Source organism: Botrytis sinoallii, assembly GCF_014898435.1.
Source record: "Botrytis sinoallii strain Bc 23 chromosome Unknown BSIN_019, whole genome shotgun sequence".
In the NCBI taxonomy this organism is placed as follows: Eukaryota; Fungi; Ascomycota; class Leotiomycetes; order Helotiales; family Sclerotiniaceae; genus Botrytis; species Botrytis sinoallii.
The window spans coordinates 921,232-943,507 of NW_024066046.1; the positions used below are offsets into that span (position 1 = coordinate 921,232).

At 42.4% G+C, this 22,276-nt stretch overlaps 9 protein-coding genes across 9 annotated transcripts; 4 read left to right on the plus strand and 5 right to left on the minus strand.

The window, feature by feature from the left end:
* Window positions 1-629: 629 nt before the first annotated feature.
* EAF02_009436 (uncharacterized protein) lies at window positions 630-2,554 on the minus strand. Its single transcript, XM_038905484.1, has 3 exons — window positions 2,073-2,554; window positions 1,813-2,006; window positions 630-1,766 (listed from the first exon to the last, which is right to left on the minus strand). The coding sequence occupies exons 1-3, from the start codon at window positions 2,317-2,319 to the stop codon at window positions 816-818; spliced, it is 1,392 nt and encodes a 463-aa protein (XP_038754937.1). The 5' UTR covers window positions 2,320-2,554; the 3' UTR covers window positions 630-815.
* A 373-nt stretch (window positions 2,555-2,927) lies between these two features.
* On the plus strand, window positions 2,928-5,457 carry EAF02_009437 (uncharacterized protein). Its single transcript, XM_038905485.1, has 3 exons — window positions 2,928-4,071; window positions 4,116-4,334; window positions 4,384-5,457. Exons 1-3 carry the CDS (start codon window positions 3,491-3,493, stop codon window positions 5,231-5,233), a joined length of 1,650 nt encoding a protein of 549 aa, XP_038754938.1. The 5' UTR covers window positions 2,928-3,490; the 3' UTR covers window positions 5,234-5,457.
* A 379-nt stretch (window positions 5,458-5,836) lies between these two features.
* EAF02_009438 (uncharacterized protein) lies at window positions 5,837-6,662 on the minus strand (the record flags this gene model as incomplete). Its single annotated transcript, XM_038905486.1, has 2 exons — window positions 5,837-6,489; window positions 6,566-6,662. The coding sequence occupies 2 exons, from the start codon at window positions 6,660-6,662 to the stop codon at window positions 5,837-5,839; spliced, it is 750 nt and encodes a 249-aa protein (XP_038754939.1).
* Window positions 6,663-8,955: 2,293 nt separating this feature from the next.
* Window positions 8,956-9,925, plus strand: EAF02_009439 (uncharacterized protein; the record flags this gene model as incomplete). The annotated part of the gene is made up of 2 exons (XM_038905487.1): window positions 8,956-8,990; window positions 9,073-9,925. 2 exons carry the CDS (start codon window positions 8,956-8,958, stop codon window positions 9,923-9,925), a joined length of 888 nt encoding a protein of 295 aa, XP_038754940.1.
* A 742-nt stretch (window positions 9,926-10,667) lies between these two features.
* Window positions 10,668-11,980, minus strand: EAF02_009440 (uncharacterized protein; the record flags this gene model as incomplete). The annotated part of the gene is made up of 2 exons (XM_038905488.1): window positions 10,668-11,624; window positions 11,738-11,980. 2 exons carry the CDS (start codon window positions 11,978-11,980, stop codon window positions 10,668-10,670), a joined length of 1,200 nt encoding a protein of 399 aa, XP_038754941.1.
* Window positions 11,981-14,022: 2,042 nt separating this feature from the next.
* EAF02_009441 (uncharacterized protein) lies at window positions 14,023-15,625 on the plus strand (the record flags this gene model as incomplete). The annotated part of the gene is made up of 5 exons (XM_038905489.1): window positions 14,023-14,259; window positions 14,404-14,530; window positions 14,583-14,706; window positions 14,796-15,247; window positions 15,315-15,625. 5 exons carry the CDS (start codon window positions 14,023-14,025, stop codon window positions 15,623-15,625), a joined length of 1,251 nt encoding a protein of 416 aa, XP_038754942.1.
* A 97-nt stretch (window positions 15,626-15,722) lies between these two features.
* On the minus strand, window positions 15,723-16,942 carry EAF02_009442 (uncharacterized protein; the record flags this gene model as incomplete). Its single annotated transcript, XM_038905490.1, has 2 exons — window positions 15,723-16,353; window positions 16,407-16,942. 2 exons carry the CDS (start codon window positions 16,940-16,942, stop codon window positions 15,723-15,725), a joined length of 1,167 nt encoding a protein of 388 aa, XP_038754943.1.
* Window positions 16,943-17,405: 463 nt separating this feature from the next.
* On the plus strand, window positions 17,406-19,512 carry EAF02_009443 (uncharacterized protein; the record flags this gene model as incomplete). Its single annotated transcript, XM_038905491.1, has 2 exons — window positions 17,406-17,440; window positions 17,589-19,512. 2 exons carry the CDS (start codon window positions 17,406-17,408, stop codon window positions 19,510-19,512), a joined length of 1,959 nt encoding a protein of 652 aa, XP_038754944.1.
* A 1,298-nt stretch (window positions 19,513-20,810) lies between these two features.
* On the minus strand, window positions 20,811-21,818 carry EAF02_009444 (uncharacterized protein; the record flags this gene model as incomplete). The annotated part of the gene is made up of 2 exons (XM_038905492.1): window positions 20,811-21,592; window positions 21,671-21,818. The coding sequence occupies 2 exons, from the start codon at window positions 21,816-21,818 to the stop codon at window positions 20,811-20,813; spliced, it is 930 nt and encodes a 309-aa protein (XP_038754945.1).
* Between the last annotated feature and the right edge of the window lie 458 nt (window positions 21,819-22,276).

A 22,276-nucleotide genomic window follows, 5' to 3' on the forward strand; every position in this document is an offset into this window, starting at 1 on the left:
TACAACACCCACGGAATATACGGATCACGGCTCACGGCTCAATCATCTATCTACCCACAATACCAGAACAAGATTCCGCCTCTTCCTCCTTCCCATAGCTGCCATAGCAAATCACCTCCAGTCAAATGTCTAAAAGTAAAACGTATGTCAAATAGCTACCTAGACTGCCCCCACGGCAGTGGCCTCCGGAGGACCAGCGGAGCGTCATTTCATTTACACAGCTCAATGAATCATCAAGATTATCCTTTCTCTCTTCCTCTTCCTCTTCCTCTTCCTCTGAGCAACAACAGTTCACTTAGCGGCCAGTATCACATTTGAGACTAAAAGAAACCTCAATCTAGCTGCATTTTTTCCCCCTTCTTCTTCTTATATACTAGGTAGCCATAAATGATCAATGTTGGTGTTGTATTCCACCTTGGCCATATCCTGGCTACGCCTCTGAGAAGGATTCTTCACTCATGAGTTTGACAAGAACTGATTGACAATTGGTCAAATTGAATCATATTTATACACCCCTACCTATGTACCTACCTGTGTACGAAGCGTTTTGTAGCATGCAACTTTCTCATGGCAGGACTGGGGTCGAAATTAGCTACATGAAGTGTGGATACTATTATTATGATAGGGCTGATGATTTTAATATTTGATATAATACATGCATCGTAAACTGGCCCATGACTTTCTGCCAATGTTCCCAAGCAGCTTTGTCCGTCGACGTTACATCTACAGAAATTATGATACACTATATCCTGTACATTATTTACAACTACATGCATCCAGGGTCCATTCCCCTCCATTTTCCATTTTCCATTCAATCAGTCAATCAATCCTAAAAGTCTCCCAGCAACCCCATCCCATTCTTCATCCCATCTCTTTCTGCCCTCTTCAATAGCCCCCTTCTTTAATCTCGCCAATTCCTTTCCACTGGTATCCTTGAAGACTTCCTCCAAAATCTCGGCCAAATCTTTCGCTGTTGTAAATCCCCATCCATTAATACCTTCCTTGACCAACTCAGGCCAACTGAAATATTGATCATATCCGACTACTGGTAATCCTGCTCCAAACATATCAACCACTTTCATGGGTAGATCTACACCACTGCTACTCTTATGTAAACAAACTCCAAGGTCGGCGCATGCAAGTAACGAGGCGTAATCTTCAATACTAAGCCATGCAGTCTTGATTGTCACATTGACCAAATCATAATTTTCAGTGAGTTCGGCAATTCGATCAAGATACATTTGCTTCTGTGGACCTTTTCCAGTGATGATGGCAAGAATTGGTGGGCAATCAAATTCGGCAAATGGTCCATATTTAACGAGCGCATCCAAAAGAAGGTTGAAATCTTCATCAGGAGTCCATGATGTACTGCTAACTAATAGTCTTACATCTCCATTCATAATTGCATCGACATGATCTTTTGTTTCTGGTAAACGTTGAAGAAAAGCACGTCGCTTCGCCTCGTCGGTAATCGGTTGAAAGATGGAAGCAGGTCGATCGTGAAGGGTAAAGATTGGTGATTTGATCTTGTAGGGACTTTCGCGGAGTTGGCGCTCCATTGCTTTCGAAACTGTGAATGAAGCTGTTGGTGCCCATGATCCAAGGAAAGCTTCATACCACTTGTATAGTCGAACGAAGATATGTTTCGGGCCTCTTGTTCCTGCTAGGATGGTCCATCCATAATTATGCCAATCAATTATTAAATGAGTGTTGCGTATCAAACAGACGAGGTATGCGACGAAGAAGGTGGGAATTGAGGGAGGGTTCTAAAAATGTTAGAAGATCATTGCGTGTAAGAGTCGGAGGCCTTACCTGAACTAAAAGCCATCTTGCTGGTTTTGTAGTATAACATAAAACAAAAAATAAGGTCCAAATCTGCCATAAAACCTTGCAGGGACCTGCGAAGAAGAATGGTAAAGTACCATCTCGTAGATTTGTTGGTGGTAGCGGTAAAGGTACGATTGTGATAAGAGGATTAGCTGTTAAGCCAGAAGGCAGTTCGGATTCTATATAACTGTTAGCACAAGTCATCAAGGAAGCTTGCTTCTAGGTAGGCTTTAAAGCTTTAATACCTTCATATCCAATAAGATCAACTCTTCCACCATGTTTTGCTATGCTCATAGCATGATATTGCATTCGAGGACTTCGCCCGATATCTCCCAAGACCAAAACCTGAACAGATATCTTCGGCTCGACATTTGCACTATTTTGAGTAGCCATTGGAGGCGAGTGTTTGATATATTGTTTGGGTATTAATAAGAGGGTAATTGTGAATATGGTAGAAATGATTGTAGCCAATGTTAGAAGATTCTCTAGCATGACGTGGTTTCTTGAGATTCAGATGAAGTTTGGACACTCCCAGATGGTAATGACCCTTCACCCAGTCAAAAACTATCTATGAATAGAAGAATTGGCTACCTAGGTTATGCCTCCATATCTGAGAATTGATGCAAGCTTGATTAGGAAAAGAAGATGATAAAGAATGTCAGAAGTAAATAGATATTTTTAGAAGTGAAGTTTGGAGTTTGGAGTATGAAGTATAAAAAGGGTTGAAGTATCAGAATGTATTCTTAACCTTTTCTTCCCTCCACTTCAATGCTTCACTTCATCAGAAACAGATCACCCATTAAGAAAAAGTCGGTGTCCGGCGGTGACGATGGGCAGTACTGGCTCAAAGTGGATTAGCATCGGACAATATCCTTGTCATTTTACCGCTCCAGTCATTTTCTCGTCGTTATCTTTCAAAAAGGCAAGTGGGATTTATTTCAAGGCAATTGATTGGATGACGTTGATCGAAAGCGGTATTTTAACATAATTGATTGGGTGACATTGCTTTGAAGTCGCATTTTAACACAATTCATTCGATGGCATTTATTCGTATTCGAAGTTGAAGTTGCATACCATCCATACTCCGTACATCGTACTCAGCAGAACCTTGAAAAGCTTTTCCCTTTCCCGGTAGCCACAGATTTGTTAATCCAGGGGGAAACTCCAAGAAAGGTATCTGGGGTTGAATGGAACTTCCTTACTGGTTCGTTGGGAGGATCATCAGCATAATTTCGAGAGAATTTCCTGAATTGGTATTTGATTCTTGTGCTTGTACTCGTTTGTGTACGTTACGTTGCGCACCTTGCTCATGCTGTAACTCTCAATTTCTTTCCTTTCTGTCTTCAATTCAACGCCTACTCTCACTTCACAACAAGACGCTCATTGAACATCGGCAAAAGATTGAATCGAAGGATTGAGTATGGAAAATTGAGAATTGAGTGAGAATATATATTGAATTGGATCTCTTGCTGCATTTGACAACTCTGTCTCTCCACTTTCATCGTCAAAGCTCCTACTATCTACCGAAGCCGACCTATCTCGGCGCAAATCAAAACAAGGAAGGTAGAGAGAGATACTAAGGACAACGACAACATATGTGGAGAGGGGCTGAATATATACGGGCTTCATAGCTCGTTCGATCCATTCCAGAATTAACGAAGTCATGGCCTCATCTTATGCGTTGCCGGCTTCAGCAATTACCAATGGTCACCTTGGACATGGACATGGACATTCTCATTCCCATTCATCCTCACATTCAAGCAGGTCCTCGCAATACTCTGCAAGCAGGTCGAGACCATCGAATCAATCAATCTCAAGTCCACATAGCCATTCGCACGATCATTCCGAAACTCTCCATGAGCATGAACATGAACATGAACATGAACACGAAAATGAACACAATCATGGCCACTCTGACTCCCACTCTCATTCGCATGCCCATGCGCACAATCACAGCCATGATAACTCAACATCATACCTGCCGTCACCGCCATATAGTGAAGCGACTCCCATGTCTGCCACCTTCGAGAAAGAAGCATATGGGACCTACGAACCTCCGATGAACGACGTACATGTTGACACCCATCACCATCATGATCATGACCGCCACAACCATTCGCATGGTACGACAACCGAAACGAAATCACGATTTACTAGTTTGATACTGCCATACGCATCCAAATGGCCTCTTTTCCATGCAATTTTGGCGAGTAAGGACTCGAGGAGGATCTTTTATTTTATGAGGTTGGTATTACCAAGCCATTGGAGAATCATGCTAATCCTGCCAGTCTTAATTTTGCCTTTATGATCGTTCAAGCATTTTACGGATTCGTTACAGATTCCCTTGGTCTATTGAGCGATAGTATACATATGTTTTTCGACTGCTTAGCACTTGGAGTGGGATTGTTCGCTGCGGTTGCAAGTAAATGGCCACCGAGTCAAAGATTCCCATACGGATTTGGAAAGATTGAGAGTTTGTCGGGATTTGGTAATGGAGTATTTCTCATGTAGGTAACTATTACCCAATTGTGTGGTACTCGCTAACACGGTTTACAGACTCATTAGCATTGAGATTATGATAGAAGCGACGGAACGATTAGCAGAAGGACGAGAAACAAAACGATTGATGGAACTTTTTGTTGTCAGTTCTTTGGGATTGGCAGTTAACTTAGTCGGCATGGCCTGCTTCGGTCATCATCATCACGGACACGACCACGGCGATCATGATCATGGGCATGATCATAGCAATTCGCATGGCCATTCTCATTCCCACTCTCACGACTCTCACTCCCATGACTCTCATTCCCACTCTGGATCTTGCGATCACGGTCATAAGAAACAGCCCTCAATTCTACACGATGACCATTCACATTCACATTCACACGGTGGCCATTCGCATGACAACGAAAACATGAGAGGCATCTTTCTTCATGTGCTTGCAGATACAATGGGCAGTGCTGCAGTCATTGTCTCTACTGTGTTAATATACTTTGTTGGATGGTCAGGCTGGGATCCTCTCGCATCTTGTCTCATCGCAATTCTCATTTTCCTTTCCTCAATTCCTCTTGTCAAAAGTAGTGCGAAAAAACTACTTTTAACAGTTCCTGATGATACCGAATACAATTTACGAAACACCTTGGCTGGTGTAAGTGATTTACGTGGAGTTCAAGCCTACACCGTTCCAAAGTTCTGGCTAGGCGATAAAAATCAAACAGTATTGGGAGTCATGCATGTTGTTGTGACCAGAGGATCAGATCTTGAAGATGTTTTAACGAGAACGAGAGCATTTCTTTTAAGTAAAGGTGTGGATGTGGTGGTACAAGTTGAGAAAGATGGAGACGGTAGTTGTTGGTGTGGAGGAGCGGGTAATAGCAGTCGATCGAACACAAATTCGAGATTTTCCTAGTTGCTCAAGATTTATGGGTAGGAATTCTTTCATGGAAGAAACACGGAATGACGATAGGATTGAATTAGGATATTGATGAATTGATGGATACTTTTATAGCAGAAAAGACGTGTACATGCAAATAGCATTTAGATCATACTAGCAGTACTTTGTAGAGTTGGAATGGAACGATACCATGTATATCTTCTACCCTCGGAGCAAGATATATCGAGAACCTTAAACGCATTGAACGTCACCTTGAAAAGTCTAGATTTATTATGACGGTGATTAAAGGATGAGGAAAGTCATTGAAGAAGCATTTCACAGGCACCGGTGTCAGTGGTACAAGGAATACCGCTGTCCTACAAGACTTCAAAGGAAATGTCTTACTAATTAACTCTTTCCACATAAATTTTGGTCTACTGCACCACGATATTTTATCACATGTATGGACGAAACTAGAGATAACATTACGAGGAGAAGTTGATGATTTATTTCTAAAAAGACTAAACATCCAACCCTTCAAGATACCTAATCAGAAGCCCTTCAACCGAAAAGATTCTATTATACGCAGCAAGGAAGAAAAATGAAGCTGATAGCTCCATTTGTCCGACTCAAAACTACTTACTCCCAAAGTCCATCCCTATGAAGACAAGCTACTGCATAGAGTATGATTGCATCACGGTTTGCCTTACCGCTACAATCCTCCTTGTGGCGAAGTGCACAGTATTTCTTGACTTTGCAACCCTCAGGCTTCGTCTTACCAGGCTGGACAGCATAATCATCTTGACAAAAGCCCATGACATCACTATGGATAGTGCCACCAGGCGGATGGGGATGACCTGCTGGAACTTGAGACTGGGTGTACTTCTGCTTGTGCTTACAGAATGGTTGGTGTGGACAGAGATCGGTGAAGTTGACCTTGAGAATGAGAGACCAGGGACAGATGCTCTTGTATTCGTCAATGAGTGTGGGGAGTGCTCGTTTCAAGACGGTAGAGACTTTGATGATGTAGTTGCAGTGAGCATCGTCGCTGAGACCAACCCCTTGCTTGTAACTTACGGCAAATTGTTCTAGAAATTTGACGTCTTCTGCGTAGGTGAAATCGGGGCTAGGAATGATGCGAGGATTTTTCAACATGTCTACTGCAAGCTGAGCCTGTTTGACGGCCTTGACCAAACGCTCTTCTTGAAATCGTTGATAACTTTCAGCTTCTTTGAGCACCTCCTTTACGTCTGTGAGGAGACCATTGCAAATCTCGGCAGAGATTGGATGGACTATTAAGATATTAGTAAGATGTACACGGAGTTAAATAAATATTGCTTGTGTTTGATGTCGAGAGGGATTGCTTACGATGTTCATAGGTGCAGACACGACGTGTAGAAGGGATGCGTTGAAGGGTTATACCCGCATTCTGACGTTGAAGCTCTCGTGCAAGAAAGCTCGTCATTGTTGCGTTGATGAGGGAGTCGTTGGGTACTTGCTAGAGAAAAAGCTGGCGCGATGACTTGAGATGCTGATGGCAAAAGGTGTTCGCAGATCTTCAGATAGGAAACGTAACGTAAGAAGTAACCTTGCTGGTTTTTTGATGAAGCAACAAGGTGGCTCGAAGTTCCGTGAAAATTCGAAGTAGTTGTGGAGAATGATCGCGGTCGACGAATTTTGAGAGCAGCAAAAGAGGATTAGAAATGCCGTCGTTGTGGCCCTGAATTGATCGGCGAAAGGAATTCTAAACTGATGAGTGTTAGATGTCATCTGGGAAAAACAAGCTTCACTATTATGTCGCATTGGGGAGCTGCGAAAAAGACTTACGGGTAGCAGATCCTTCTTCTCAATCAATTCTGAACAAAGTGCAAGGTTCGAGACAGTATAAACTGTATGAACCGTTAGAGAAGACAGACTCTTCAAGGCAAAATTGGGGTATGAATTGAGAGGAGTGTGTGTGTTGTTTTGGGAAGAAGTTGTGGTGTGGGAGTTGGAAACTAAATACTGAATTTTCAACCGCACGCGAATTCACTTCGGCTTTTCTTTTTGGGTACCCTGACGGAGACTGAAGATGGGCTTAGTCTTTTGTTGAGGCACCATAGATCTCATAAATTTTACGGAAATGAGGTAAAGATGAAACTGACTTGTGATTTGATTTTTAAATTTCGAAATTTTGGTGCCACAACATTGAAATCAAGAAAGCCATCAACCAAAGATCATCATCAATGAACTTCTTATCCAGAGATTAGTAGAAGCTTTGAGGTTACTATTATGTTCTTTAGTAGTCACAGATACAATCGATCAGAATACAGGATTGAGAAACGCTGTTTCGAGGAGTCTTGACATTTTCAACATTCTCTTGATCATTCTCGGTTAATTCTAGGGGTAAAAAACTAAACAAACATACCACAATGAGAAACAACTTTTCCAGGACAAATTACAACAAATTTGTTTTCTTCATATAGGAGGGACTTACTTTTTTTATATTCTAATAAAACGAGTCCAACTTTCCTTTCGTATCCTCCAGCAAATGGTTTGAAAATTCAAAACTCGTCATAAATTGCATATCAGCGCATCCAGATGATTCTGAAAAAGTAATCCTCTACCTTAGTATTCCGTTCAGCGGTGACGAAAATTTCCGCTCAAGTACTGCTCTGACTATAGACTCGCACTTAAAGTTGGGATATGGTTTTGACGACGACTAGATAAGCGACTGCTCGACTGGTCATCGACACCGCGAAACACCATCTGGGAGGAGTCGACGATTTTGACAAAGTCCTCTGAATTTTATTCGGAGTTACGATACACCGCAATTATTGAGAATAAACTAGAGAAATACTTGATTACACGGTGAAGATACAGAGAAAGAAGTTCCTGGGATTGCCGAAAAATCTCCATGGTTTCCGCTTTTTGGACGGCTGGAGGGTTAGGTCAATCCAAACATTGCCGTACTCCATTCGTGGACTTTAACAATGAAAGCTATGATATTCAGGATTGAGTTATTTGGCAATATACGGCGTATAAAATAGAAAAATTATAACCCGTACCTGCGGTGGTTTCTTCCACTTAATGTTGTTTTCACCAACTAGAGGGAGTAATCGACGGGTGTAGAGGCAGATACATGAGAGAAGTCTATCCTTATGTGAAGTGAGACTACATATTATGGATGGGGATCCTCATGCTGGGTATGTCGTGGAAATGTTGTGCTCACTTTACGACCTTCTTACCTTTCAATTCTGTCTCATCATGGTCAACAACGAAAATGCTGTCTGATCTAGCCAGAGTTTGATATTTACTTGCCCAGTCTTATTAAGAAAATCTGTGTTGACGAAACAGGTACGCAGAGAAATCTGATGTATACGTATAGACTATGCAAGAATCTGTGTAGATATCTTGATGTTTTGAATGGTACCTAGCGTCAGGTTCCATTATACGAGTTGAAGTTGGACCCAGAAAACTCTCAGCATTCAATCTATGTCATGCCCGACATATTTTACTCTGATTTCTCATTCGGCTACGAAAAAGTTTGAGAGTAATAGATTACTTGTAATCCTCAACAGCCCGTACTAATCTACGTTTATTCAGGTGACTCACCAGTAGATTGCCAGCACCGTAGTCTCTACCGTAGAAAACAAATTATCTATATCAAGACTACCAGGTGCAAGTACTCTTTCGTGAAATTCCTCTCCAATTTGAGTACAAAATCAGAGGCGCTCAACTGTCAATCAAAAATCTTTAGTAATTGACCGATATACAAGATGAGCCCAGCCCAGGACCTCCGTAAAGTAACAAGGTAAGCGAAACAAATATCCTACACAATAAACATATTTCTCTCTCATCCCTCTCACACAAAGTCTCACTAACCACAATCTCAGATGGCTAGGAAGTCCCATAGTCCGTATCTACGTAGGCTCCTCATCTCAAGAATTCGCCGCCCATAAAAATCTCATATGTTACACCTCCCCCTATTTCCGGGCCGCTTTCACATCTGGATTCCGGGAGACAAATACAGGGACCATTGAACTCCCCGAAACAGATACAGAAATCTTTGATTTATTCATGGGCTGGTTGTATACTCGGGAACTCAGTAGCTCGAGCCTGGAAATTGAAGAGTGGGAGACAGAAGCTCAGCGAAAAGTAGTAGAGGAGAGTACATTAGGTATTGGAGATTCCCTCGAAAGAAGCGAGAAGAATAATTACAGTGAAGAAGACCCATTAAAAAGCAACGAAAAAATTAAGAAAAGAATCAAGGCACTTATGAACGCTCTCGAAAACGAAACGTGGAAAGGCGAGGCGGAGACACTTTTCGAAGATGCGATTGGAAAAGAGTTCCTCGACACTCTCGCTGCCCAAATCGACAAGAGAGTCAACGATAAAATCCACTTTTCCATGAGAAAAATACTAGAACTCTATGTTTTCGCAGATATGGTTCAGATACCCGCTCTTAAGAATTGCTGTATCGTAAAGTATGAAGAGTTTCGTAGGAGTATCAAAAATCGTTGTGACGGTCATGATCATGATGATTTCGAGAAGACTCTCGAATCAATCTCATACGTGTGGGAAAATACCATGGATTCGGATTTGATTAGGGTGTATTTACTTGATTCGGTATCGTGGAGATCGGAACCGAGTATTCGGGATGGAATAATCAGAAAGAGGGATCGCGGTGGTCCGGTGGATGATTTGAAGAGGTATTTTGAGAGGGTGGATGAAGATTTCGATTCTTAGGTACTTGGGAGGCAGCTGAGGATTCGATGATGGCGATTCTATGATAATGAGCATGATATTAATACTTCTAGATCATTTCATCTTATGGAGCAAGAGAAGACTGTCTCTGGTTCATCAGCCTGAAGATGGAAAGTAATATTGGAGCATCCCCGTTAAATGGTGACCTTGACCTCGCCCTTTTATAGTTTGAATTCTGTTGATAAATGAAGGCACCGTACTTTGAGCAAATTCTCTACCCAAAAATGCGATTTCAACTAATTTTCACTAATCGGTCTTACCAGTGTGTTAAAAAGGGGCAAAGGAACGATGTTTCTGGAGAACTACTGAAGGAACTTTGTCCAACTCAACATACACCTCCTCGTGTGCAAAGCCATCCAAAATAACTTACTATCAATTGACGTAATCAAGAAAGAGGGGCTATCCTATAATTATTTTCATATGAATCTCAAAGTATGCAATTAAATATTCCTAAGTGCAACCGCAAGAGCTAAATAATCAGGCGTTTGCATGTCTATATATGAATGTTCGAACTGTTTCCTGTTTTTGAATGGGATACTATCATTGCTAAGACAAGGCATCGTTTGAATCCTCACACTGAAAGCTCCCATATAAGCGATGATCGAACCATCTCAAAGTCCACATCAATGATAAGGCGCTACATCTCGCCCAAAGGACCGATCATCCAAACAACCCCATATTTGAAACCTCGAGCTTTTTACACCACTATCCCGCAGCTCCACCATCAAAACTCTGGCTTCCTTCCATAAACGAAATGAAACTTCATGTAAACGTGATTCAAGGGATTCTTCATATCATTCCTTGGTCCCACCATCATCACTTGTGCCTCCTCAAAGCTATATCCCAAAACCCTGGTGAACAACGCCACACTGATTGGTTCGACGGCATCCAAACATTGAGCTTGATAATACATACCAATCTCCTTGAGTCTTTTGTCTTTGGGCCAGCGACCAATGGGTACCTTGTAGACTTGATCATGAACATCGACAAACCCAGCATCAATCATCCATTGCTTTTGATTTCCAGCAACTTCATCCATCATCTTTCCATTCTTAACACTTGCTTCATCAATCAATCCAAAAAATCTTTGCAGATCTCCAGCATTGAGATCAGTACCATCATCACTCTCGATATGTACCTCGTGCTCTTGTGCTTCAACCCATCCTCCGGGTCTAACATGCGTATAAGCCTGACTGAACAATTTTGGCCAATCTGATATACTAGATGCAAGAACTCTCCAGTGAATCAAATCGAATTGTCGATTGTTAGAAAACAACCATTCGTTCTCAGCATCATCTATCATGAATTTACAGTTCGGTGGTACCCAGCCCGGTTGGATAGGACTTAGATCCGTTCCGGTGACTTCAGCGGAAGCAAATTCATCGGCACACTCAATTGCCCAAAGACCAGTTCCCGTTCCGATATCAAGGATTCGTTGAGGATTAGGATCTATAGGTGCGCAGAATAGTTTCCCACCCAGAATGAGCTTGAACACGTGATGTTTGAGATCGAGTCGTTGTTGCTCGGCCTCATCATTAGGAAGAAGGTAAGAACCGGACTGATAGGCATGATAACGACGACCATTTTCGTAGGTGTAGTTTAACATGGATGAAGTGATAGATGTAGAGGCTGTTGATACATCGTCGTCGTCCCAACTGGAATCAGCATCGCTATGTGTATCCTAAAGTTGTGGCGTTCTTAGTATTTGTGAAGTGAAGTGAAGTGGCGGATGGTTCACATGATATTTGATTGATTATGATTATCCTGACAAGGATGTGAAAGAACTTTACTTACTACTTCGACATGATCATCTTGATCTCCATCACTTTGATGGGCGATACTTTGGTCTACGTTTTCGGTTTGTGTATAATCATGATTTCCAGTTGTGGTAGTGGTGGATTGATCGAGGGATGTTGGTTCTGTTGATTGTGGGGGGACCGAGGTGGTAGAAGTTGTAGCTTGTGGGATATTCTGTTGTGATTGATCTGAAGAAGCTGCTGTCGCTTGTGGTGTATCTTTTCCCGTTGATTGTGACATGGCTACGTGGACTTTGGTATAGATGTTTTTGGAAACTCTTTACAATAATATGATGATTGACAATTGACACACGAGAGAACAGAATTCGATTGCCGGTAAAGCTTATATATGTTGATGATGATCTAGTCCAACCGCTGCGTCACGGGCCGCCTTTTCTACGTAGGTAGGTAGGTTGATTGCAAATGGATGGATGTGTGTATGTCCGCCGAAGACGAGTATGAATGAATACTAGGTAGATATATGAAGGAGGAGATAGAAGGAGATGAAAGTGATTCGAGATACATGTGTATATGTGTATGGTTGTATAAATCTATACGATATAAGAAATAAGAAATATATAGTTATCGGTTTAAAGATTGATATAATTTCACTAGACTACCTAAGTACGGAGTGAATGGATAGGGTTTTCAGAGGATGAATGTGATGTGAGTACCTAGTCAATATTCGTAGTAGGAATATCGCAGAGGTGGATTAGAAATGGATAAATGGAGACAGAAGCGTGTTTGAGATAATTCCGAGTTTTTTGATTCATTTTTTTCCGGCTCCTTGGGTTCAACTTACGGTAAAGATCCAAGGAAGCATTCAATTCTGTTGTGTGATAGGTTCAAAGGATCAAAGGTCCATGTGTGCATGTGTTCATATCAGATCTTCAATCAAGGGAGGTGTAAATGTAGGGTATCATTGCATGGTGGGATCCAACTCCCCGGTCAGAAGATAGAGGTGTACTGTGTGGATGTGTGGATGTGTGGATGTGTGGATGTGTGGATGTGTGGATGTGTGGATGTGTGGATGTGTGGATGTGTGTATGTGTGTATGTAGGTATATATGTATATATGTTTATATGTACCTATATATGTATATTTTTATATGTATATATATGTATATATGTGTTTATGTGTTTAGGTGTTTTTGTGTTCATGTATATGTTTATATATATGTGTAGTATACCTAGAGTACGTACCTAGGGAGACTGAGAATTTAGGTGATAATACTCTCACTCACTCACCCCACTCACAGTATGATATATATAATCATTGTAAGACCTAAGCATCTCCTTTCTCTCTTGTTTTCTTCTTACGAACGGCGGTGTGTATATAGGTATCGTACTATATGTCTAGGCAATATAATTACATGGCTCGAGCATGGTACATACAATTTGTATCATGGACCTCAGTGATAACGTAGGTACACATGTCAAAGAATATGATACTTTTATGATAAAATATGATACAGATCGTATAACATATCGATTATCAAGTGAGTATGAAATAAAACCCCTCAATTATCCTCGGAATTGACCAATTGAATGTTTCCTCGGATCTCTAGTTATAATCTTTCCGTCCACCTCTCCGTATTGTGAAAATGAAGGTATTGTGAAGAAACCATTGATGATTGATCATTGAACCCTCTCGAGCGTCAAGACTCAAGACTCAAGACTCAGACTCCAAGACCCTCCCCCTCCTCTTCCTCTTGACAATTATTTCCCGTCCACACCAACGACAAGTGGATCTATAATTTGCTGTATGAGATATGTATGGTCAGTGTGTTATCGGATCACATCTACTTTGAGCCTTAGTCCAAGTGGTTCCAACCACTCACCTCGCCTTCATTTGTCACTCACGGATGATGGATCGAATGCATTCATGAAGTTGTGATATGTATGCATAGGGACCAAGGTAATGCCACGTTCTGATGCCGGAATATCCATGTGTGTGTGGTTGTGTGTGCGTGTAGGTGCGGGCAATTTTGCGCGGGTGGATTTCCTAGGTATTCACTGCCCGCTCTGGTGAGTAGCTCGTGACACCATACCATTACATTCACTATTTACCCTACTCTTCACATCGCAAGTTTTTGCATCCTGCATCCTGCATTTGGCATTTGGCATTTGTCTTACCATATCATTCGAAACCAATACCCACTCCATAGCCTTTGCTCACTGATTACCGTTCCGGTCGATTCATGCAACTTAAATCTCCGATACGACTTACATAGATCACTTGCACGGAGCACTCTACAAATCAAGCCAGCCAATCGTCGTTATCATGGAGAAATCCCCAGAATCATTGGCGCAAGAGATTGCAAGTATGAGAGAGCAATTGAGTAAAGTCAGTGAAGCAATTGATACCTATGAATCAGTAGCCACTCGAAATCTCGCCAAAAAGGATATTCAATCCAAAGGAGAGATCAGCCAAAAGCATGTAGAGCTTTTCATGGAAACGGATAGGCTGGTGAGGAAAGCAAGGGGTCCGGTGGATATGGTATTTTCCAATTTTGAAAACGTGAGTCTACTAGTGTTTGGCAATACAGGCCTGGTTTTCACGAGGAACATCAATCACGATGAATCTTTGCTATTGAGTGATGACACATGTGGGTAGAGCAGGGGAAATATGCAAGCTGACTTGAGATTCGTCACACATGAATAGTCAGTACATTCAGGAACTTTGAGAGCAGTCTTGGAAATGGGTGTATTTGATGCTTTACCCACCGATGGTTCATCATCTAGTGCTACAGCATTAGCGGAGAAACTCGGCGTAGAGAAAGAACTGCTGGGTAAGTGTTTATGCTCCACCTTCAATATGCCTTTGAACTGAATTCGTACCAGTTCGATTCATGCGAGTCCTTACGGCCGTTGGAACATTTGCGGAGACAGGGGAAGAGGAATATGCTCATACACCATACTCCATGGTGTATATGGCCCCAGAGCTCAGGGGAATATTCAAATTAATGTCAGGAAATCCTTCCACCATAGCACATCCCACGCCCTTCCAAAATGCTTCACAAATCACCATTACTTTATTCTAACGCAAATCAATAGGTTTGATGAATACAACCTCGCCAACGCTCGAATGTACGAGTTTTTCCGCGAAAATGGCTTCAAAAGTCCAGAAGATCACCTCCTAAATCCATATTGCTTCGCGCACCAAACTGGGGAGAGAAATATGTGGGAGCATATTGGCGCGTTCCCAGAGCGATTCCAAAACCTGAATTTGGCCATGATCGCCCAGACCGTAGCCACCAATTGGACGGTTGGAATATTTCCATTCAAAGATGAATTGAAAGAGATTGAATCCAACGATGAGACTGTGCTAGTCGTCGATATAGGTGGCGGCAGTGGACACGTGACGAAGCAAATCATGAAGTTCGTAAAAGGAATTCCAGGAAAAGTGGTACTACAAGAACGAGATGAGTTGATCGATGCAATTGGTCATACAATTCCCGAAGTTACGACCATGAAGTATGATTTCTTCACACCTCAACCTATAAAAGGTATTGCCAATTCCTTCTCTCCTTGCGAAACCTGTGCCTTGCATGTGTAATGATTAACGATGACCAGGAGCTCCAATATATTACATCCGTCGATGCCTGCATGACTGGCCAGATGTTGATTGTGTTCGCATCCTAAAAGTCATTGCCGATGCAATGACACCCGAGATTTCAAGACTGGTAATCTCGGAGATCGTTCTTCCACCAATTGCCGCCGATGTCGAAGCTGGTTGGATGGATTTGACGATGATGACGCTGAGCGGACGTGAGAGAACGAAAAAGCAGTGGGTAAACTTGCTCACTCTATCGAGATTAAAGCTCCGAAAAATTCATCATGGTGCCGGGACAAATTATGCTGCAGTCGAGGCAGTTTTGGCGTAAATTATTTTGAGAAATTCGGATTTTTAGAATAACCAGTCATAGAAGCCGCCGATAGAAAAGCAGGTGGCATATAACATGGGGCATAAAATACAAGAACCTATGCCGACTCTAAGTATGTTCCTGCAAGCCAAACAAGTGAACATCCTGCTAAAGCCCACGCGCCCACAGCTTTCTTGGCCCACCAAGAGTTATCTACTTCAACCTTCGCAGCACGTATTTTGCGAGTCGGATGATTTCCTGAAAGTGGAGCAGAGGACGTGGCATTCTTTTCCGCTGCTTCAGTTCGTTCACGCAGCTCAGCAATCTTCTTACCTAGTGAAAGTAGGTCCTCTTTCCATTCCGTATCGTTTGCAATCTTGTCAACTTCCACATTTTGCACATTTCCGAAGAAATCCATCAGTAATCTTTCTCTACCTCCTTGCTCTCCACCTGGGAATAGATCCCATCTAACACCTGGATGCGAATGAATTTTAGATTCATCATAACTATCAAACAAATCGCCCAACGTCTTCTTACTTCCAGGTTCTCGAACTTGAGTTTCAAGAAAGTCTAGATTGTAATATGTATATCGATCAATGACTGCAACCCCAACATCATTATCAGCATGATGAGAGTATGATGATTGATCAATTTCCGAAGAGCCCGTCGCAATGATATTGGGAGAGTAGAATTTGCTGTACATGGTATTCGCTTGGCAAGTATCGATCATGAAGAGTAATTCATGGTACCTATGGAATTATAATTAGTATATGCTTTACTCTGAGGTCGCAGTCAAACAAACCTCTTTTTCTCCCACATCTGCTCAAATGCATCTGCCAAATCAAATGCGCTAATTTCCTCTGCGTCTTGAAATTTCAAGAACTCGTTACCACCATGACCGGTCATATAAACCAAGATATTGCTTCGATCGTCCGTCAAAAGCCTCTTACTTCTCGGCATCTCTTCACCAACTCTATCTGTCAGCAGTCGAATAAAGTTCTCTACTGTAACCTCGTATCCTCTGTAATCCACCTCGATATTGTCTCCGTATAAGTCCACCGCGCGATCGGCGTTACTGTAGACTGTGCCAGGGAAGGCATTTCGAGGATTGCATGCCATATCGTCGGGTAACATAAGAATGATTTGAGAATCTGGAATTCCTAGTCGTTTGACTGTACGATAGAGAGAGAGGACATTCGCTAAATGTCGATAATTAAACCAAAATCGCGAAGTTGATACGAGGACTGCCCAATTGCTTGTATGTTCTGCAGTTGCAAGTAAAGGTGCGAATAGAGGCGCAAACACCAGGGGAAGGTGGATGAAGCTGGATAACCTCATGATGGAATATATTTCGATATCGAAATGGGTTGCCTTTCCAGAAATTCCTTTTGTACTTTGGCTACTTGTCAAACTTGTCAAACGGTTTGTACAATTAATGTGATCTTCTAACACTGATTTCTTCGAAGTCAGTTGGCACAGGCGCAGCAAGAGCTTACCAATCGTCAGAGCTTCCCTTGGGCGCGTCAGCACGTTTGCAATTACGTTCCTGATAATTGATGCCTTAAATTACTTTCTGCCTTTCATTAAAGGCTTGAAGCTATCACATGCTCTGACATGCCCAGCCCCGCGCGACCCGCGTTTCAAACAATTCTCAGACACTTGAGTTATTTGCAAGATAATTCTGCACCAAGTATTTGCTGTACATCGACGGTTCATTTTAAATCCTCTGACAATCATTTCAACGAGCCATCTTTACCATTAACTGTATGCTCTGCTATCGAAGATTTCTCAGCAAATAACAATGGGTAGGCCTCCGGCTGTTATCATTGTTGTCAGGTAAGAGATCTCTAACGGTTCAAATTGCATCATCACCAAATTGGGGGTTCTTTTTCTTGTCGTGTAAACAAATGTTTAACATTACCGTTTCACATATATCCTCATAAAGGACTCTTTTGCTGGCAGTAATATCTAACCCTTCACATAGACATGGTGCTCGCCTCGATCAAGCAGATAATCAATGGTACCTCACAACTCCGACTCCATACGATCCGCCTCTTACATATGGTGGATGGTCGCAATCAAGAGCTCTCGGTGCCCGTATAGCTAACATCCTACGAACTCGTGAGACGGACGATGAGTTTGTTGGTCGAGATGTTCAAAATGGAGGTAAAAATAGGAAGAGAAGGCACAAAGTTATTATACATACCTCGCCATTTTTGCGCTGCGTCCAGACATCAGTTGCCATAAGTTCTGGCCTCGCACAAAACCCGGGTCATACACATCACTCTCAGCGATCCCCTTCCACACATTCCCAGCACAAAAGTTCGCAGATGCACTCGTCACCCAGAGTCCGCCCGACTACATCGACAGACTCGCCTAGACTAGCCCCACTCCTGGAGACTACGACTATTGTGTCGAGTTCGAGTAACAAGATTATCGGGCAAACTGAAAACATAAAAAAATCGATAGTACGAGTTGATGCATTTCTCGGAGAATGGCTGGCTCCGGATTACTTTGAACATATCACTCCGCCCCCAAGCTCTATTATGATGGTAGCCGGTGCTAAAGCCGATCTGTTACGAAGAGAGGATCACAATAGCTTGATACATGTGCGAGACTTCTCCGCCCAAAGTTCATCCTTCCAACCATTTCCGGGTGGGTGGGGAAGTCCTATTACAGCCGAGAAAAAAGATTTCCCATCAGTGTCGAGTTTGAGCCATGCGCTACCCAGAAGAGATCGAACGAGCAGTTTGAGTAGTGTGGGAAGTGATGGAAGTCGTCAAGGCTTGAAGGCCGATGGTCATCTGCCCACTTCTGAACACGGCATTTATCAACCACCTGTTCCAAGTTATGCAATTTCTACATCTGATCCTATACCACCTGGATATGCTACGCACGCTAGAGATGCATGTGTTGCTGTTGATTATCAATGGGACAGTATGCGCGAGCCTTTGGGTTGGGGAAATGGTGGTGAATACGGTGAAGAATGGCCCTCGATGCATAAAAGATTCCGCAAAGGCCTCCACAGCATGTTAGATTGGTATAATACCAGTGAGAATTTTGATAGAATGGCAACCAAGACTCCTTCTAGTCCAGAGCTTGGAAAGCACTTTTCCATTGACGAAGATCATGAAGATGAAGATACGGATTTGGTCCTTATCCTGGTCACTCATGGCGCCGGATGCAATGCACTCATTGGTGCCTTGACTAACCAACCCCTTTTAATGGACGTCGGAATGGCATCGTTAACTATGGCCGTCCGGAAACCTACACCCGAAGAGATCCCCGTTTCCTCCCCCGGTGCAACATCTAAGGCACATTCTCGTACAAATTCGAAGAATTCATTAATTGCAAACGAATATGATATAAAACTGTTAGCAAATACAGAGCACCTTCGATCTACTCCGAATAGTACTGTCTCTTCCCGCAATCCTTCTATCGCAAATCTGTCTACATTCCGTGAACGTCAGCCTGCAGATCCAAATCGTTCCACGACTATGAACTCTAGTCTGGGCAGTATCAGAAGAACAGCAAGCATAGCGAGTTCTCAGCCTCGCACGTTTACACCGGCCAGGCAATCATCCATTGGGCTTTGGAGCGCCACTCCTCCGCTTAGGGAATCCGTCGATGAAAATGATGACACGGATGGTGATGGCATGATATTGAATTTTGGAGATGATGGAACAAACGCGAAAACACAAGTCTCATCGACATCGACTTCGGCCGTTGAAGAAGATAATAAAGCAACCGTGGCGAAGAACCAAGAGATAGAAATAAGTGCAGTAGAGGAAGATGAAGTTGCTCCCTTGGGATTATGGGGTTCACCAAGACTACAAGCAAGTTCGGGCCCAGCTCTAGATCCTGGACATGCGCCAAAGAGAAGGTGGACTGTTAATGAAAGGTCATGATTGTCCACTGACATCAAGGAACGAGGTCTTTCAATATGCGAATGGAGAGAAAGAAGACAAGAGAAATATCACCCGGGAATTGACTGTACCAAAGAATGGATGGATAGCTCTTCTTGCGCCTAGGGTAGGGTAGGGTACGGATGGATGGATGGATGGAAGAATAGACTTTTGTGAACTTTTATTAGTTGATCATCTTCATTGGAGCGTGGCGTGGGCGTACGGTGTTCAATAGGTCTAAATGGGACAACCAAAAGTGTGCACAAATATGATAGCATGCATGGCTGATCCAAACGATTTTCTGTAAACAAGAGCTTGCAAATGGTCTGAGGAACAATATGCTGGGAACATCGACTGGATGGTTTTTGGCCATTACATATGTTAATTAGGATAAGGATCACTAGTATAGCTTAGACGCAGGGTTATCTTTCTAATCAAATGTTATTCCACTCAAATTTTCAATTATCATTATCATTATTGTTGCTATTATGCAACCCCCGGGTGAACCTGAGGGAATGAATATGAAGATGCCACCACCATGGAACATACACTTTCTGTAACTATCACACGTTACGTAGAAAGCAAAATCATAGTAGAATTGAATATCTTAGGCAAAAAGACTTGTTTCCAGAGATTCGACAGAGAGCAACAACCATCCACCAACTCATAATCAAATGTTGACAAATATCTATAATAATGATTAGCGGAAGTCCTTTCAGGAATTCAAATCATGTCAAAAGAAGTGCTGTATTCCATTGCTCATTCTCAAAAGTGGTTTGTTCCTCATCAACGACCCGAAGGCTATATGAGTGGTGCATGAAACTCGTGTCTAATCATTGCGGGGTGGAAAGTCAAAATAAAGTTTGAGGGGAACGTACTGTATCTGGAAAACGGTCTGGTCTTTGCATATCGCGATAAAGACAGCCTATGGTGATGCTTGTACCAATGTTCTTCCCCGCACTGAAATACGCAGGCCGATTCAAAGATCTTATCAAAATGATGTGAAACAATATGGATGGTCGAGATTTTGGAAATATCATCGACATGTTTCAACAAGCGACAATGACACAACTGATGGGCTGTCGCCATGTTCTAAGAGAAGATTGTTAGCTGCATTCAACTGAAGTACGGATAATTGACATAAAATGTAGCTGAACAATCAGAGAGGCTCGCATGCGTAATATTTGTAACCATGTATTTTGTCTTCAAGACTAATCGATTTTTTTACCATCATCATATAGTTTCGTATCAAAATGTGCAAAGAAAAAGAGCACCGAACCTACCAAAGCTTACGATATCCCTCAATCATCGTCGTCATCAAACTCATCAAGTTGGAATACCTTTGGTCTCTCGGCACCGACGCCTGCGCCTGCACCAGCACCCATAGCGTTGTTCCTTCTCTCCATATCCGCTCTGTGTTTCTCCTCTTCTTTCACTCTTTGTGCCTCTTTCTCCCTCTCTAACTCTTCAGCTTTCTCTCTCTTCTTTTGTTCTTCAAGCTCGGGATCCCATCCTTCAGGATCGATCCCACTGTCAAGCAATGCTTGGATATTTGCTAATGCACCCCCTCTGATATCCTCTTCACGAGCCCATGGCTGGAATGGACGATCATCGAGTTTCGTGTTAAGAGCCTGTACAATCTCTGCATCAAGAGCCGTTTGCGACTGAGAAGGCTGTTGTGATGCTTGGTCTTGACTTGCAGCGGGCGGATTGGATCCGTTAGGAGTCACTGAAGGGATATCTGTATCCATAGCGTTTCCATTCGCTCCATTACCAGTCACAGTAACACTGGGTGTAGTGCTTCCATTTGTCGCAATTTCTTCTTGCTTCGGTGATGATGCTTCAGGTTTAGAAGATCGAGTCTCCGGCGGAGCTGTGTATTTAGAGATTCTTCGCGCATAGCTAAGAAGTTCTTCATACTCTACTGGATTCTTGTTCTCTGGATACTCAGAGGATGGAGTGCCGAGAAGTTCACTTCGTGTGCTGGTGAGAAGGATAAGAAAGTCGCGAATTTTCGTATCGAGGGCTGCAGAGGTTGCATGGAGAGTATCAAGAGTATGGGTATTCTGCTGATGCTGGTTTACTGTGAAGAGATTGTTAATAAATAGAATCAAATGGGACGTGATAGAAGGGCGGAATAGGTATGGGAGACTTGACGCACAAAGTGATAATCCATCATTAAGCTCTCGATCCGCAAGAACAAGGTCTTGGGCTAAAGCAGGTACAGGACTATACTTGGAGATTGAAGCTATCAGATTGACAAGAGCCTTTTCAACTCGATCGAATCGTGTATCAATTATTTTGTCCATCTTTGATTGTGTCAAATTAGGAAGGGGGGAGGTGAGAGGAGGGTTGTTGTGTGTTTATGACATGTTTGTGCTAGTATCGATATCCTATAAATAGGAAGTCGAAGGATGGAAGCGATGTGAAGCCGTTCCGAAGAATGTTGGTTGTTCGACACCTTACAGATGTGAAATATTCCAAAAATTTAAGAAAAAGCTTGAGAAAAAAAAGTAGGGTTAATAGAAAGAATAAATGAAATATTGCAAAGACTTTTACTCAATTTATACAATGAAATTTTTCGGGATCTCTGAGGAAGAAAAAATAAGCGCAGTCTCCACCATAACCTAAGCGCTAGGTTGAATAACAGTACCAATGTCACATGATCTCCAAGCTGCATTGAAGACTTTCTTTCCTCAACAATTAAATAAATTGATTGATTGATTGATTTCATTTACGTCCACGTTCAGTCTAAGACTATAGGACA